The sequence below is a fragment of the Mercenaria mercenaria genome, chromosome 14 (assembly GCF_021730395.1).
Source record: "Mercenaria mercenaria strain notata chromosome 14, MADL_Memer_1, whole genome shotgun sequence".
Classification (NCBI taxonomy): domain Eukaryota; kingdom Metazoa; phylum Mollusca; class Bivalvia; order Venerida; family Veneridae; genus Mercenaria; species Mercenaria mercenaria.
In genome coordinates this window covers 52,867,527-52,886,079 of record NC_069374.1, presented here as the reverse complement: position 1 = coordinate 52,886,079, position 18,553 = coordinate 52,867,527, and the positions used below count along the sequence as shown (strand labels likewise).

At 32.3% G+C, this 18,553-nt stretch overlaps 1 protein-coding gene across 3 annotated transcripts in view; it reads right to left on the bottom strand.

Moving 5' to 3' along the window:
• The window catches only part of LOC123526881 (uncharacterized), a 62,372-nt gene extending 45,434 nt beyond the window's left edge, over nt 1-16,938 (bottom strand). For 2 of the 3 annotated variants that reach the window (XM_053523508.1, XM_053523509.1), the window contains exon 1: nt 16,641-16,938. In XM_053523508.1, the coding sequence (XP_053379483.1) occupies nt 16,641-16,665 (25 nt within the window). In that variant the 5' untranslated portion in view covers nt 16,666-16,938. The remainder of the gene's footprint in view (nt 1-16,640) is intronic. The other variant, XM_053523510.1, reaches the window with a different exon arrangement.
• Between the last annotated feature and the right edge of the window lie 1,615 nt (nt 16,939-18,553).

Sequence of the window (18,553 nt, the reverse complement as noted above, 5' to 3'; positions counted from 1 at the left end):
AGAAACAACCCTGAATAATTCTATGAAAATACACACGCTTTGTTTTAAGAGGTAGCCCTTTACATAAAAAGTGTTTTAACAGTTACTTGCTCCCGATAAACACTATATTTGAGGCGATATTGTCAAAAACTGTCAAAAATCTCCTTCCCCCACCGGACTGTACAGAAGTGTTTGAATAAACGGTACAAATCTCAGCTAAATAGACACATGTGCTAAAATATAGACACATTTGCGCTCCAGGTGCACCCATCGGTTTCATTTGACTCGTTATTTAACGGGTAGAAATTCCTTTAAATCATACTTACAATTCCGGATATTTGTAGTATCGGCCAATTTCTCCATCTGATCGGCGTAAAATTCACCGCTCAAACAACGTTGGAACCACTTGATCTGATAAAGCTATGGCCAGTGTGAAATGGGCCAGATGGATGAACAGAATGTTTGGCTTGAGACCTTTCAACTTACACGCTACGAAATGTGAATTGTGTTATGTGAACTGACTTATAAGAAAACTATATTAATTGCAGATGATTCTGATTATAGTATAAGAAATGTGTTTGGGGATATATAATTTCCCTTGTGTGGCCTAAATATAGTTTCTTTTCTTTATAATAAAATCTAGCAATAAAGAGATATATCATTGTTCAAAATACACATAATTCATTATTTATAATAGCTAGGTTTCTGAATGCATTTTCTCTTGGTTTTTTTTTTTTTTTTTTTTTTTTTTTTTTTTTTTTTTTTTAATAAAAATCCAGCAATGTTGAGATATAACTGTAAAAAAAAACTTGATTATTAACTTAGAATATGAATGACACGACATTGAATAACAATATCAAAAATACAATAACAATAATGAAATATAGAATAACAATAAGGACTTTTAGAATATGAATGACAAGACATTGAATAACATTAACAAACATACTAAAGTAATAACATACATATATAATTTAGCAACGTTTGACATGCCATAGTTGTATCTTATCACTTTCTTTGTTAAGAACTAATTTAATCGTGCTTTCTAAAATCGTTATCAAGGTGAGAACCGGTTTTCTATAAAGGAGAGAAATATCACCTGCAATTTATATACTGCAGAGTAGCTATACAGTAGCTTATTGTGATAAACAGAAGCAAGTCTATCAATGGTCCAGTCTTGTATATTGCCCCTTTTCGCCAATACGCAGACCTTATCATCCCCAGAGGCCACATGCCTGGCATACCAGAATCAGTGCCTTGAAACGGTTCAGCTCGGACCTTAAAAGGGGACACCATAGATAAATATAGAAGAAAACTGAAGGCTGTTACAGACTATGTTTTGTGAAGACTCATCAAGTTCTTCGATTGAAGGTTTTCGTTGTATATAAATCTCCAGCGGCCCTTAAAAGGAATCAAACAAAATCTAACAAACATGAGAGCGGTTTAAGAAAATAATGAACAGAAAATGTTTGGTATAGATCTGATCTGTACTTGCAGAGGAGGAGATGCTTAAGTAAAACTATTTACGCAGGATGAAGGAAGATGAACCTTTCACCTATATCAAATGCTCGTCTCTTGCTCAAACGTAATTATTCTTATTTCTGCATTTAGTAAGAGAACTCTTTTTTCTACATAAATGTTGACCGCATATATTTCCTGTTGTTTAGATACAGTGTCTGAAGGGAAGTATAGGTACTCATGATAATTATATTTAAGTGTTATCAAATTTTACATTATAAAGTTTCATTTTCCTTCAGATCCAATCACAAGTTTACTGCGAAGAGGATATCGTGTGTATCGATCAATAGATTGTAGCTTAATTCAAAGCATGAACTTCCGAGAGAGCTATTGTTTGAATAATTGTTCACCCACTTGCCGTCTTGAGAATGTTTATCGACAAGTATTAGAATAGACTTGAGATCAAAATCAAATACAGTCAAGCCTGTCATAAAGACCACCTCAAAAAGATCACAGGTATAAAGCTTGGAAAATACTTCTATTTTCTCTTCCCGTTTAACTATAAGAAGTGTAAATGAGATCTTCTTTTAATGTAAGCCACGTTTTATTATTATTATTATTATTATTATTATTATTATTATTATTTCAATAATGATCATGATAGACAAGTTCGAACTGTATATAGTTAACGATTTGATAAAAATATTAAAATCAATTACAGCTATATCCGTACGAATTATCTTAGTACCAACTTTACCTTCGTGTGAGTACCTACCAAAAAAGTAATATTCAAGTTGCAGTTTGTACGTCTACCGGATGCAGCATTAATTTAACAAGATACTCGACAGACGTTGTGATAGTGACAATATGTAATAATTGCTAGATAAAATTGAATATTGGGTAAGTATTATCTTTATGATGCTCTTGAAAAAAAAGCAGAAACTAATTTATTGTTATTGTGTTATTTTAGACATTGCTAGATATTTCACAAAAATGGTTTATAACTAGCATACCGTTGCATTCACGGCAATGTAGTGTATATCTAGTTAAAGGGCGGAAGTTTCAGCCAGTTTTATGGTCGTTTCTTATTTAGTATCCTGGTCGTTTCAAACCACTCTCCGAAGAGGAAGTTATGGCGGTTATGACAATATTAAAATTTAACATTGTATATACATGCAAATTTCAGTTTCGTTCAAAGAAGGTCGTGATATGTAACAACGAAAGGAGAAAGGAGTGATACTTCATGGACGGAAAACATAATAGTGAACTTCCGAGAGCTATTGTTCAAATCGTTACTGGTATTCTTTTCTCCTTGAATATACATTATAAATAATGGAAGGAAATATTTGTTACATACTAATGAAAATCGTTGTGTATATATTAAAGATGTGCGTACATATTTAAACAATCAAAAGAATAAACGTATGCTATAAATAATTCAGACTATAAATGATTCTTAGAATCCCCGGCTAAATGCATTGTATTATTATATGATTCATTTTCACCGGCAATTGTTAAGTACTCAAAATATGAATCACAAATCATGTTTTTGATGTGCTTTGTATTGTATAGATCGGTTGCAAGAACTTTTCGTAATGTTTTGCAATCAAAACTGACTTGCATTAGTATTAAAGAACAATTTATAATGTTTTATCTTTTGGTACTATAGACCATAAACCAGTTTTCAGTCGTAAGTTTCTTTATTCAACACGGTCAGTCTTGCAGGTGTTAACAAATTGAAATCGATCACACCTTAAATATTTTGACAGATATGTTAAACAAATAACCAAGTACCTGATTCGAACATTTAATAAAGCTGTGTGGAGATCCGTTTGAAGCAAAAACACGCTACCAAACAGAAATCAAAGTAATGAGTACAGTACTGATGGAAGATGATTTATATTAGCACGTGTATGGTAGAATCCATTCCAAAAAAATGTCTTAAGCGCTTACAACACTTTGATAGTTAAAAACCCCAATAGATATAAGATTTGGATCATTAATATATTACTGCGATTTTAGTGATATAAACAGTTATGCATTCGGACGCCCTGTAAAGTAAAAAAAGATGGTACGTAAAGGCACGCAGCCGACAGTTCGTTACCTTAGCGCAAAAAGTGATTAAGTCCTTCTTTAAGTCAATGCAGTTATCCACTTCTTGCACTGAGGTGACGAGTTATTCGTAATAAATTTATGCGCCTTTGGTATATATTCAAAGTATGTTGAACTGTTTAACTGGACATGATTAAGTACTTGTAAGTTTGTGATCAAGTCAACGGCTGTCTCAAAGGTGGGGATAGAGTAGGTCAAATTATCCGGTCTGTAACGATAATGATGTCAGAGGTGGTAAGTTATTCCGCATTGAACTACATTGTACAACGGATAGATACGAAATAGCTGTGAGACAGTCTATTCCTGATTAACATAGAGAGGGTGATTTTGATAAATAATGCAGTCTCAATATGATCGAGTCTCTTCATGAGATGCCCCCAACCCCCTCACGCCCCTCATCTTCGGTTTAAGCGGAATCATCTATTGTATTAGACTGAATGTTTTCCATGATTCTACGGGACCGGAAATTATAACAACACTAAATTAATGTACGGGTAGACGTTTCACATCCGTCATGCAATATTGCTGTTAAGACAGTTAATAAAATCTTTAAGAGGATGCATTTAAAGGTCCAATACTAAGGAAAGTGAACATTTTAATTTCTTTTAAAAAGCACAGAAACTATTTCATTTTATTGGAAAATGAAAGTTGGTATGTAGTAATTCGAAATAAATCGCAGTTTATGTACAATTATTTTTCTATGAAGTATGAAGAAAGTTAAAAAGACCTGGGGGGTCATTCTGTCGATTCATTGAAATTTCAACATAATACACATACATTTCTTTGAGTTCCAAAGACCTTCTGTAAATTTTGACCTGCCAATCTTCATTATTTAGTGTCTTGCAGAAGTCTATGCACTGGCTATGAAAAAAATTGCCAACTCACTTTCCCTTAGTAATGGACCTTTAAAGTGTATACCGCAAGCAAGTAATTTGACAGAAGATTAGATTTGATTGGGTCTGTTCTTTGAATGTAAAATAGAACTTATTACATGAGTATGACACTGTCAAATCATCCGTAATTTATATGGTGCATACGCAACAAATAATTTATGTATAATGTAAACGTCCTCTCTCTCTCTCTCTCTCTCTCTCTCTTATCACTTTCCCGTCTATTATTGAAAGTAATTGGTTTTACAACAATGAAGGCACATCAACCGCGAATCAAGTAGACTAAGGACTTGATAGATTGATAAATATTCAAGTAGAAACTTTTTATTTCCTTCCTCTTACCTTCCCACATCGCATTTTTGAACTATCACACGTTTAAATCAATTTCCCTTTAGCAATTTCAAAGTTAACACTTAAGGGGTGACAATATATTGTTTGTAATGTCCTAGCTCATATTTTACCTACTGTGCAGTATCAAAACACGTCTAGCATAATATGATTTTATTTTTACTATCTATGTTTTATATCTTTACCGTTTCATATCCACTGAAGCTATAAAACATTAGGAGATTGTTTGTTTTAATTAATCGTACAAATTAATTATGATAATTTGATAGAAACATATTGAACTTTCAATTTTTCCAATAATCGGTATTTATTTTTTTGACATGTTAAATAAAGAAGGATCAATTCGATTTATTCCTTACATCAATAAACGCACGTGATAAAGCTTGAAAAATACAAGGATACTGTTAATAAGGAACGTGATGTACCACACATATAACATCTGTTGTTTACAACATTGCAAAAAGAATTCGTGACCCGGAAAATTGCCGGCTACATGTGTAACTTTAAGACAAAATTGAAATGCAATTATATATGTAATACATGTACATTGAATGGACATTAAAAGTAAATAAAATCAATTATAAAACAATAATTCATAAACACATGATAATACAAATATGTAACTATGTTACAACTCTTTTTCCGAAAGAATTCTGCCTCCGTGTTTTTTCAGGGCTTGTTACGGTACTGATGTTTTAATCATGTCTGTTTTATAAAGGATAAGGGTAAAGGTCTTGCTTATTATCTTAAAAGGGCTAGCCAATTTGGTTTATGAGACACATTTATTGTGCGTACCAATTGCCTCCCAACTCCTAGCACTTTGCGAAGGGCCGGGCGGATAGAAGTCGGTAACCGTTCTTCTAACTTACTCGTGGCTCACGAACCGGCCTTTTCGGAACGAGTCCCATGACAAACATCCCCCTTTGACCTCCTGATCCCGTGGAGGACGCCTTAACTACTGTGCCATGGTCACCGGTAAGTGTCGATATAAAGAACATGAAAATGTGAATAAATACAAGGGCCAATCCTCCGCCCCCACTCCCCTCTTATCACCTGACGACTCGTTTTGTAGATTCCCAATGACAATCGTTTTCATATTAAGTTCAATATATGCATGTATGAAGACAAGGTTTTGACATGTTCATTTATAACGAAACATTTTATACTTCGCGTTGCGGATACTAAAAGGTTATTTTTGTTTATGACATCTGACCTTGATCTGAAGGTTTAAACTTGTTCTTGACACTGAGAACAAATTGTTGGATATTTCTGAAAGAAAGAAAACTGAAATAATAGTGCTGAAGGCAAGAATCTGATATGTGTCGGACATTGACAGCCAAAGACAGTATATAGAGACGGGCAGACAGACAGATTGAACTATTGAATAAACCTCGTAGAACACGAAATGCCCCCCTCCACCCCATTGATGCATTGACAAAATAGTTCTGTTCTGGGTCAATGTTTTACCTTTGATTTACTGATCTCAAAATCAACAGGAACCATCTGCTGGTCGTGATCAACCACCCTATCAAGTTTCGTCAATTTCGTGATACTAATCCTAAGCGTTTTCAAGTTATCATTCGGAAACGCTTCAACTGTTCCGGATCACTGTGAACTTGACCTTTGACCTACTGGTCTCAAAATGAATAGGAGTTATCTATTGGTCATGATCAACCACCTGCCATAAAGTTTCGTGGCTTAAGGGTTCTCAAGTCATCGTTCATAAACTGTTTGACTGTTCTGGATCCCTGTGATCTTGACCTACTGATCTCAACATCGACAGAGATCATCTGCTGGTCGTGCAAAATCTCATTACCAACTTTCAAAATCCTATGCCAAAACATCCTTGAGAGATCATCTGGAAACGGTATACCTGTTCTTCGTCTATTTGACATTGACCTTTGACCTACTGACCTCAGTATCAGTAGTGGTCATCTGCTGGTCATGATCAACCTTTCTATTAAGTTTCGTGATTCTAGGTTCAAGCGTTTCCAAGTTATTGTTTAAATGTTCCGGGTCACTGTGACTTTAACCATTGACAAAGTGACCTAAAAATTGATAAAGATCATTTGCTGGTCATGACCAACCTCTTATCGACCTTTCTTGATGAAATACCTTTCTAGCTTCGTGATTCTAGGACCAAGCGTTTCCAAATTATCGTCAAGAAACTGTTTAATTTTTCCTGGTCACTGTGACCTTAACCTTTGATCTACTGACCTCAAAATCAATAAAAATAAATTTGCTGGTTATGACCAACTTCCGTATCAAATTTTATGATCCTAGGTTTAATTGTTCTTGAGTTATCATCCGGAAACCGATTGTTCAACATATTAAAAGACCGACAGACAGACCGACCGGCTTCTGAAAAACAATATACTCCTCCTTCTTAGGACGGGGGCATAAAATAGGGCTTCACAACTAATTAACATGTCATTTACTACTTACAACATCGTTTTCTGAAAATAGCTAAACAAAACTATTCAAAAATCAAACTTTAAATGTACCATTATAAGTGTTTTCCAATTTTTCTATAATTTTACAAATCAAGGGCCGTAACTCTCATATCTACCGGTATTTCAATTTTTAGCCCCAAGACTGATAAATAATTTCCTCCGACATAAATTTTGCATAAAATGTTGGGAATTTGTATTTCATAAAAAAGTATATGGTGGGTTTTGTATACTAATACCTTTTATAAATGATTTCAATGGGCATAGCTCTGACTTTTTTATATACCATAAAAGGTTTGGTAGAGGTGGGTTCTACATCTAAAGTGTTCCGTTATAGATAGTAGTATTTTATTAGATAAAGATCAAAACTCTTCTAAAACGTGCAATCGCATATTTCGCTATGCCTACATATAGTAATCAAAATTCTTCATGCCTGGCAATATTGACCTACAGACTACTACACTATAAGCGTATATATATTAATCTTAAATGTAAATAATAACACCAGCATCAGGCTAAAAATTTAATATAATCTGGAAAGTTGATCCCTCGAAAGCACCGAGAACAAAGCAAACAGTGAAAATTGCAGACTCGGTTTGATTGAGTCTGTTCATGCTTAACTGAATCATACTATTTTATTTCAATAATAAATAGAACCACTTAAAGTTCATATAAAGGCTCATTTGATATACATGCAAATTATGATAAAGTAAAAGAAATCTATGTCAATAAACCAGACAGACTAGATTTCTTACTTGATTCGGATAAATACCAATATTTCAAAACCTAAACTAAAGATGACTGTATATATTATAAATAATATCATAAGAAATTACAGAATAAATAACTATCTAGCATAAAATGAATACAAACGTATTTATCAGATCAAATTATTTCAACGAGTTTGAGTAGTGAATTTTACGCAGCACAAGTGGAGAAATGATATTTCAACCCGTAGTATACAGAATTAAATAACACGATTTGTGCACATGGAGTGCAAATATGTACACTTTTGAGCACAACGCAATTAAGTGCAAACAATTCTATTTCGTATTTACCGAGACTTTATTCTCATCCATGATCTAGTGTTGCACTATATTTGCCCTTGGTACAAACTTAATTTCATACGAACGTCTTTTTACTTACACTTTCTATATCATAGTTCTCTAAAACAATTACCTGTTTGTGTGTGTGTGTGTGTGTGTGTGTGTGTGTGTTCTTTTAAAACAAAACAAAAATCAAGTTTTCTTTTCACTTTGTATTGTGTATAGCACTATTTGGAACACATTTATCTGCAAAAACGATATGCTGATATGAGATAGGAACGAACAATAAGCGTTACGAATGAATTAACGTAGTTTTGTTTGTCCTTGGTATGTGTTCTTTCCAGATGCTAAAACATAAGACTATTTCAGTGATCGTTCACTGATGGTAGGTACAGGTTGACATATCCGGCTCGTGGGTAATAATTGTTTAGATTGCTCTGCAATAACAATAACATAACAATAATTACCCGAGCGCCGGATATCTCCATCCATACCTACAAACACTGATAAATTCCTTTCATTGTATACAATATTCAAATGGAGTGTATAAATTGTTGGCCAAAAATGGAGTCTGTCACATAGTATTTTTCATATTTTATAATAAAAGTTTCTATGTTGAAAGCAAGGAAATTCTTGACCATGCGCAGATATCTTACATGCTAATGTAACAAAAAAGCTAATGAGCTGCACCATACTTTATAGTCATATAGTAACATTTATCATATATTATCTGTTTCAAACTTAGTATCAAACGGAATGTTTCAGACTAGAATGAAATTCAGTGATTTTACATGACACTCCCAACAGAAATTTTACCATGGATCACAATTTCTTTCTTCTTTGTAAGAAAAGTTTAATTGCACAATGCATTTTTAAAGGGTGTAAAAATGAACCAAATATAACTATACTGATAACAAAGATGATATTGCAACGAAAACACTATCGAGGAACGCCAAAAGTATAGCTTATAGCTATATTGTTACAGTTATCATATATTACGTAGTACATTGCAAATGTTCTTTCTCCATAGTTTCAAGATCGAGAAAAGACAAGCTAGCTGTTTTGTTTCGCACTTGTGTGTTTGCTCTGCTTGATTATGTGCACGTCCAGTTGCTGACAATTGCAATTTTGGGAGACATTCCCTACTTGATATTCACCCTTGTTATTTTCACTGATAGATTCCGAAAAAAAGTATACTGTCAAGCGAAAAAGAAAACGCAAATACGAGAAAAAATATTAGAATGGCAGGGTCAGTAAAATGGTATTGAACTCTCTAAGATTATTTGTGTGAGGTTGACATTTTATGAGGAATAAGCCTCGGCAAGTAAGAAACAAAACGGCATCCACTTGATTTCGTTGGGTAGTGACCCACTGAAAAGTGCGTTGCGTTACGTTGCCGGTCGATTTTTCGGAAAATGACCGGAATAAGTCTATGAAAATATGCATAGGTTTTCTAAAGAAGCTCCGAGGCCTTTAAATATGAAGTGTTTCAATCAATGCTTGATCAAGACTAGCATTGTATATAATGCGATAATCTCAAATAGTTACAAAAATCTGCTTCTTCAGAAGTATTTGAATAAACGGTACAAATCTCAGCTAAATGAACATACGTGCTATGAAATAGATACATCTGCGCCCCAAGTGGACCTATCACTTTTATTTCAGTAACTCAGTATATAACGGGTGGAAATTCCTTTACATCCTACTTATAAGACCAAACATTCGTGTTTTCTTCCATTTTCTCTCCACTTGTTCTGCGTTAACTTTACCACAACGTTGGAACCATTTCTTCTGAGAAAGATATGGCCAATGTGAACAAACATAAAGTCAAACCTTATGAATAGGCATTTTATCACATTCACTATGAATGCACTAATGGGGCTTCAGACAGTACACTATTTTGTGTAAATAAATAATCTACAAAATTATGTTATCTTGAATTAAGCCCTGAAAATAATGACCAAAAAAATCATAACAAATGTCATTGGACCTGAGCTGACCGGAAACCCCATAATTTTTTTCTTTAGTTTTTTTTTTTTTTTTTTTCCTTTCTTTTTTTGTTTTGAATAATTATTATATCCGCTGTCCATATTATGGATGATTATTCATTTAATCATCAATGATTAATGTCAATGATTATTCATTTCCTGTGATATAAATGTTACATGGATATTACTTAGTCAGAAAAATATTTCCATATTCTTGAAAAAGGACAAGTGTCCGAAAATTCGAAATAAAGAGTAAAATATCAACACAGAATAATTATTAGTTTCGCTGGCTATGGTCATACTCAGTTAATAAAATCTGGTTCAAAAATTGTTTTTACCGTTATTCTAGATCAAATTTGCTTCAGAGTTTTCTGTAAAATGTCTCTCCCAATTTAAAATGACAGGGCAACCTAAGTAATCGCTGTCATGACTGATACATGTGTATTGTTCAATATATTACTAATAAATGATAAGGATTTCAATGGCAGTTACTGAATCATTTGCAACGTCTTATCTTCAATCGGCTAAATTAACAAATACAGTATATTAGATATTTATATATCCAAGTGGACTAGGTGATTAGAATATCTTGAAATAATACAAAAACAATAACTTGAAGCAGATATCTACGATACTCCAAGATCATTTCCATAACAAAATTCAACTAAACGAAGCGTTTTAAATCAAAGGCAATAATTCAAATGAACATTGGCCTCAAAATAGGGATGTCCACACAAAAAAGGAATTGAACATAATTCTTTTGAACAAATATTTGTAAGCAGATAGATTAATTAATCACGTTTCACATCAAATTATTATTGTTGCATCGAACAAAAATTGTGTAGGATTGAAATAAAATATTAAAGTTTTGAATAAATATTTTGTGATACAAATATACAATAAATATTTTTGTTTTATTTTTGCAATAAAGATTTTGTAGCACTAAATAAATAATTTGAAAATATTAAATAAAAATTTGCCGCTTTGGCAGATTTTGTTTTTAGTTTTGCAATAAGTAATTCAAAAGTTAGAAAAAAGTATATGTAAACATTGATAAAATATTTCTGTTTTAAAATCAATATCTTAAGACATTAAATAAATATATAAAGACAGACGATAATCATAGAAAATATAATTCTGCAACACATTACACTATGACGCCATTGGCATGTATAGCGTGTTATGTGTTGCAATATTATATCTATAATAATTATTGTCTATCTTTATATATTTATTCAATGTCTTAAATATTTATTGTAAAGCAGTGTTTCTTATTTTTATCTTGTGAAATATTTATTGTAAAACTAAAGAAAAAACTGCAGTGTTAAAAAATATAATAATAATTTTGTGTAAAACATAAATTTATCCTATCTGCTAAATTATTTGTCCGAAAGAATTCTTGGTAAACTGTTAGATTATGCGGACATCCCTATTCCTCGGCCATGCGGCAAAATTTGCGGACAACTGCGCGCATTTTATTACCTAAATGATTAAACAATTGCATGTTTTTATGCTTATCACTTATCTAATCAGTAAAAAAAACGTTAGAGGGTATATATCATATCATCGAGGACAGAAATATACCAAACAAGAGCTTCGCCTAGCGGGGTAGTATAGGCCCGGAACGTTTTTAAGAATAGGAGGGAAGAAAAATTTAAAGAAAAAGCATATCTAAAGATATTTTTATTAGGGCGTGTGAGGGACTGGGAGGGAAGGGGGGCGAAGGGTGTGTGTACGCTGTGCCTGTGACAGGAGAGCGTGTACTAAAGAGCAGGGCCTTTGACCTACCACCCTGGTTTCAACAATGCACAGCATCTCATCACCACATACCTGCACTCCAAGTTCGAAGTCAAAACCTTGAATGGTTAATAAGGTATTTCCCGGAAACGAAATTAATCATACAAATTTCATCTTTGAGCTCAATTTGTTATCTTGACCTTTGATCTTCAGAGCCGGTTTAAGTGCTCTGTACATTGTCTCATCGCCACCTACTACATGCCAAGCTTGAAGTCAATACCTTGCATGGTTATTAAGCTATCTTCCGAAGCTCAGTTTGTGACCTTGATCTTTAACCTACACAGCCGTTACAAGTGCTCTGCACATTATCTCATCGCCATCTTCCTATATGCCAAGTCTAAAGCAAATACCTTTAATGTTTATAAAGTTATGCTCCGAACATGAATGTTGACGGACGGACAGACGGACGAACGGATGACGGTCGCACGCGCCATCACATAATACGTTCGTTTTTTTTTTTCAAAACCGGCGTATTAATGAAATGCGCAGCAGTTGGTCCCAGATTGGCAGCAATATAGTAATTTACCTGTATTTTTTCGTAGAAGAGAACAGATAATTTATTTCATAACTTTGGAATTGAACTTACGTTCCTTTTCCATACATGTTATGCATTCAAACAAAAGGTCAATTATATCAAGCTAAATTTATACAATAATATCAATAATAATCTCTTCTATTTTTTCGTTCAAATATTTTAAGCAGATAGAATAAATAATCACTTTAACCAAATTATTTATGTTCATCGAACAAAAATATGTTAGAATTTGAAATAAAATATTAAACTTTTGAATAAATATTTTGTGAAATATACAAATAAATATTTTGTTTTTTTTTTGCAATAAAGATATTTGTAGCACTAAATAAATAATTTGAAAATATTAAATAAAAATTTTGCCGCTTGGCAGATTTTGTTTTTAGTTTTGCAATAAGTAATTCAAAAGTTAGAAAAAAGTATATGAAAACATTCATAAAATATTTCTGTTTTAAAATCAATATCTTAAGACATTAAATAAATATATAAAGACAGACGATAATCATAGAAAATATAATTCTGCAACACATTACACTATGACGCCATTGGCATGTATAGCGTGCTATGTGTTGCAATATTATATCTATAATAATTATTGTCTATCTTTATATATTTATTCAATGTCTTAAATATTTATTGTAAAGCAGTGTTTCTTATTTTTATCTTGTGAAATATTTATTGTAAAACTAAAGAAAAAACTGCAGTGTTAAAAAATATAATAATAATTTTGTGTAAAACATAAATTTATCCTATCTGCTAAATTATTTGTCCGAAAGAATTCTTGGTAAACTGTTAGATTATGCGGACATCCCTATTCCTCGGCCATGCGGCAAAATTTGCGGACAACTGCGCGCATTTTATTACCTAAATGATTAAACAATTGCATGTTTTATGCTTATCACTTATCTAATCAGTAAAAAAAACGTTAGAGGGTATATATCATATCATCGAGGACAGAAATATACCAAACAAGAGCTTCGCCTAGCGGGGTACTATAGGCCCGGAACGTTTTTAAGAATAGGAGGGAAGAAAAAATTTAAAGAAAAAGCATATCTAAAGATATTTTTATTAGGGCGTGTGAGGGACTGGGAGGGAAGGGGGCGAAGGGTGTGTGTACGCGGTGCCTGTGACAGCAGGGCGTGTACTAAAGAGCAGGACCTTTGACCTACCACCCTGGTTTCAACAATGCACAGTATCTCATCACCACATACCTGCACTCCAAGTTTGAAGTCAAAACCTTGATTGGTTAATAAGCTATTTCCCGGGAACGAAATTAATCATACAAATTTGACCTTTGAGCTCAATTTGTTATATTAACCTTTGATCTTCAGAGCCGGTTTAAGTGCTCTGTACATTGTCTCATCGCCACCTACTACATGCCAAGCTTGAAGTCAATACATTGCATGGTTATTAAGCTATATTCCGAAGCTCAGTTTGTGACCTTGATCTTTAACCTACACAGCCGTTACAAGTGCTCTGCACATTATCTCATCGCCATTTTCCTGTATGCCAAGTCTAAAGCAAATACCTTTAATGTTTATAAAGTTATACTCCGGACATGAATTTGACGGACGGACAGACGGACGAACGGATGACGGTCGCACGCGCCATCACATAATACGTCCGTTTTTTTTTCAAAACCGGCGTATTAATGAAATGCGCAGCAGTTGGTCCCAGATTGGCAGCAATATAGTAATTTACCTGGTATTTTTTCGTAGAAGAGAACAGATAATTTATTTCATAACTTTGGAATTGAACTTACGTTCCTTTTCCATACATGTTATGCATTCAAACAAAAGGTCAATTATATCAAGCTAAATTTATACAATAATATCAATAATAATCTCTTCTATTTTTTCGTTCAAATATTTTAAGCAGATAGAATTAATATTTACTTTTACTCAAAATTAATATAGTTTCATCGAACAAATATTCATAGAATTTAATAAAAATATTAAACTTTTGAATAAATATTTTGTGAAATACAAATAATATTTAGTCTTTTTATTGTGCAAAAAATAATTTGTAAGACTGAAATATAATTTGAAAACATTGTATACATATTTTGTCGCATTGCAGATTTTGTTTAGAAGTTTTACAATAAATATTTCAAAAGAAAGAAAAAAATATACGGAAAATTAAAAAATATTTCGGTTTTACTAAAGATATTTTAAGACTTTGAATAAGTATATAAAGGCGTGTTATGTGTTGCAGTATTATTTTTGTCTATCTTTATATACTTATTTAATGATCGCAGAATAGCGATGTCCACAAAAAAAGCTATTTACCAAGAATTCTTTTGAACAAATATTTTCAAGTAGATGTAATAATTATTTATGTTTTACACAAAATGATTTTTTGTTGCATCGAACAATAACTGTTTAGGATTGAATAGAAATATTCAATTTTTGAAAACATATTTTGCGATATACAATAAATCTTTTTGTTTTAATGAACAAAATATTCTTATTTTGCAACAAATATTTTGTAGAATTGAATAGATAATTTAAAAACATTGAATAAATATTTTGTCGCATTGAAGCGTCTTTTTTAGTTTTACAAACATATGTTTCAAAAGATAGAAATAATATATAATCCGTGCTATGAGAAAACCAACATAGTGGGTTTGCGACCAGCATGGATCCAAACCAGCCTGCGCATCCGCACAGTCTGGTCAGGATCCATGCTGTTCGCTAACAGTTTCTCCAATTCCAATAGGCTTTAAAAGCGAACAACATGGATCCTGACCAGACAGCGCGGATGCGCAGGCTGGTCTGGATCCATGCTGGTCGCAAAGCCATTTTGTTAGTTTTCTCATGGCACGGCTCATGTAAGTAAACATTAAAAAATATGTCTGTTTTATAATAAATAATTTAAAATATTGAATAAATATGGAAAGATATACAATAATCAAAAAGATTTAATATTGCAACACATTACACGCCGTATTATACGCCATATATATTTATTCAATGTCTTAAAATATTTTGTTTTTTAAAACAGAAATATATTTAAATGTTTTAATGATCATACCTTTTCTATATTTTGAAATATTTATTGTCAAAATAAAAAAAATCTGCAATTCAATTATTTATTCAGTCCTACAAAATATTTATTGCAAAATAATAAAAAAAAATGTTCAATAAAACAAAAATATTTATTGTATACCACAAAATACTTAAACAAAAATTGAATATTTCTTTTGAATCCTTCATAAATTTTGTCCGATGCGACGATAATAATTTTATGTTAAACGTAATTATCTATTATCTGCTTAAAAAAAATATGTAAATTACTGTTTCTCGGACATTCTTATTCTGCGGTCAAGCGGCCAGATTTACAGTCATATTTATAGCCAATCAATGGCCAACTGCTATGCATTTTATTAGGTGTATTGCTGTCCTTCATGATAATGTCTATACCCCTAACTTTTCATACAGCTTAATCAGTGATAAGCAAAAAATAATGAAAATTTAGGGTACAAAAAACTATATGAGATCCGGAAACATGCTAGCATATTTATTGTCAACTAATATCAAGTGTATATCGAATCTCCAGAAATTACTTACAATATATGTGGTATGAAATACTAGTAAAATGATTTAATAAAATATAAAAGAATGCCCACTGAACAAAATAATTTGAGATCAGTATCCATCACAACAACCTTTAAAAGGCATTTTTCAAAAAGAAAAAAGAAAGTCACCCCTCCGGAAAAGCCGTTGCAAAAGACCCCCTAGGCAAGATGGGCATGCCCTGGACAACCAACTGAAGGCGTTTCCTTTAATACTCACATGACAAGCCATTAACACCGGCCTGGTGATTCCGGGAAAACGAAGGGTGTCATTTGTATTGCAGACATTTACAGCTCGATAAACTGCAGAAAAATGTGTGGTTTGGAGACAAACAACGCCCGCTTGCCAGAAGAATATTTTACTTCATCATGAAAAAAACATGCAAACAAAAGCGATCGGCTAAATTAATTTCACATGCAATAACGTTTATCAAAGCTGTAATAAATGCAATAAGTCGAAACTTACGGTTTACATCCATATCATATAACATGAATCTTTCTCTTGAAACACATTAACTTCCCATCTTTTTTATTGTCTTAGTTTAATTAAAAAAAACACAGTTAAATGTTTTATGTAACTTAGCCATTCCATATGAGTGCTACATATAAATGTATTATATATAGATTCATCGGCTTAGCATATTACACTGTGCGGATCAATTAAGAGGCGAATTTATAAATACAGTAAGTGTGCTAATTAAAACTTCCTGGCACAGGGGGTGATATTGCATTAAAATAAATATGTTCGTCAAAATGTTACATGGACAGTAGTTCACAATGATAACAGTTATATATACAGCAGCAAACGCTACCATTCAATAGATACAAGTACGTGTTTACTTTAATTCAGTTTCGCCCAAACCAAACCATAGTTTTGTCAAATTCTGACTTAATTTTTCAAATGAATATGAGGAATACTGTTAACATCCGAACGGTCACTTTATTTAAATAAAAGTGTAAAAGTCACTATGTTTGATGTGGGGGTTGGTACTTAAACTATAATTGATTGTTATACTTGTATGCTTCACAAGGAACTACAGTTTGATATACTAGATCCGTCAAAGGGGTTTTCTTGAAATTCATCCACAGTTTTAGAAAGGTTGTAGTAGGGTAATTGTAAGATTGTTACAGCTTTTAAGAAGAAAATGTAAAAATGATTATGGAGAAATATGCATTATTTTGAGCAAGGAAATATTATTCTTACATGGATATATTCTATACCAGCCGAGATGTCTTAACATTTCATAGTACTTAATCAAGAAAAAATGTTTGGATCTTAAATGACTGAAATTCCAAATTAACAATACCCTACCAAAATTTTATAGCCAAAATTTCTTTAGAAATATCCATTTAGACTGGGCCATATGCGTGTTGTCTCTGAACATTACTCATTAGTATAGACATGTTCGGACAGAATCCGCCTTGAAATGATACATTATAGAAATGGACGGTGTGTCATTATATAGAAATTTATAGAAGTAAAAATTCATTGGAAATTATTCAGAGTAATTTGCCATTTCATTTATAAGCTATTTAATCAAGACTTGGAGGAAATGTTTGTGCAAATATTATGAAATTCGAAAATAATCAGCGAGCAACATGTTTACATTAGATTCTTGGAACTATTTCCTAATTAAGAAGTTGATATTTAAGATTTTATAGTCACTGAACACAAGGCTAAAATATTTTCATGTTGTCTGGGTGTATAGATACATGATACATTGAACAGATTTAGAACCTGCAAGTTAAATAAATGTCATTGTCTGTATTCAAGGCAAGGGAACTGAAATAATGCATAGGTGTTTCATTTTCAACAACTTACTACAGAGGGATAAAGTATAGATAGAAATTCAAAAAAAAATGCAATTCCTTTACCAAGAGAAACTAAATAATAAAAGTCAATTTATGTATTGAGAGCAGCTGAAATCAGTAGATGAATGTAACATGTTCTTGCACTTTCTGTCAACAAAAAAAACCATAGAAATATAGATAGTAATTTCCACTGTTTTTGTCCCTACAAATGGAAACTAAAATTAAAGAAAAGCACAGTCTACACAAAAAGAAACTAAAAGATACAGATAGAATTTTAACTGCAATTTTCCCAACACATGGAAAACTATTTAAAGAAAGGTACTTCGTACATGAAAACTGAAATGAATATGAAAAGCTTAAAACTTTGAAACAAAAAAGGTTCCATTATCCTTTGTTTGTGTCTTCTCTTTAGTCAGTGATGTCTGGTGTGCTGATTGCATTTTGAATATGTGAAATTAGAGTGCCTAGTGTTTCAGGTAAATAAAACATTTTTAAAGTACTAGTGCATTTTCACAAGGAATGTATAATGTCATATATGCTTGATTTGTTCCAGCAAAGGTTATCCCG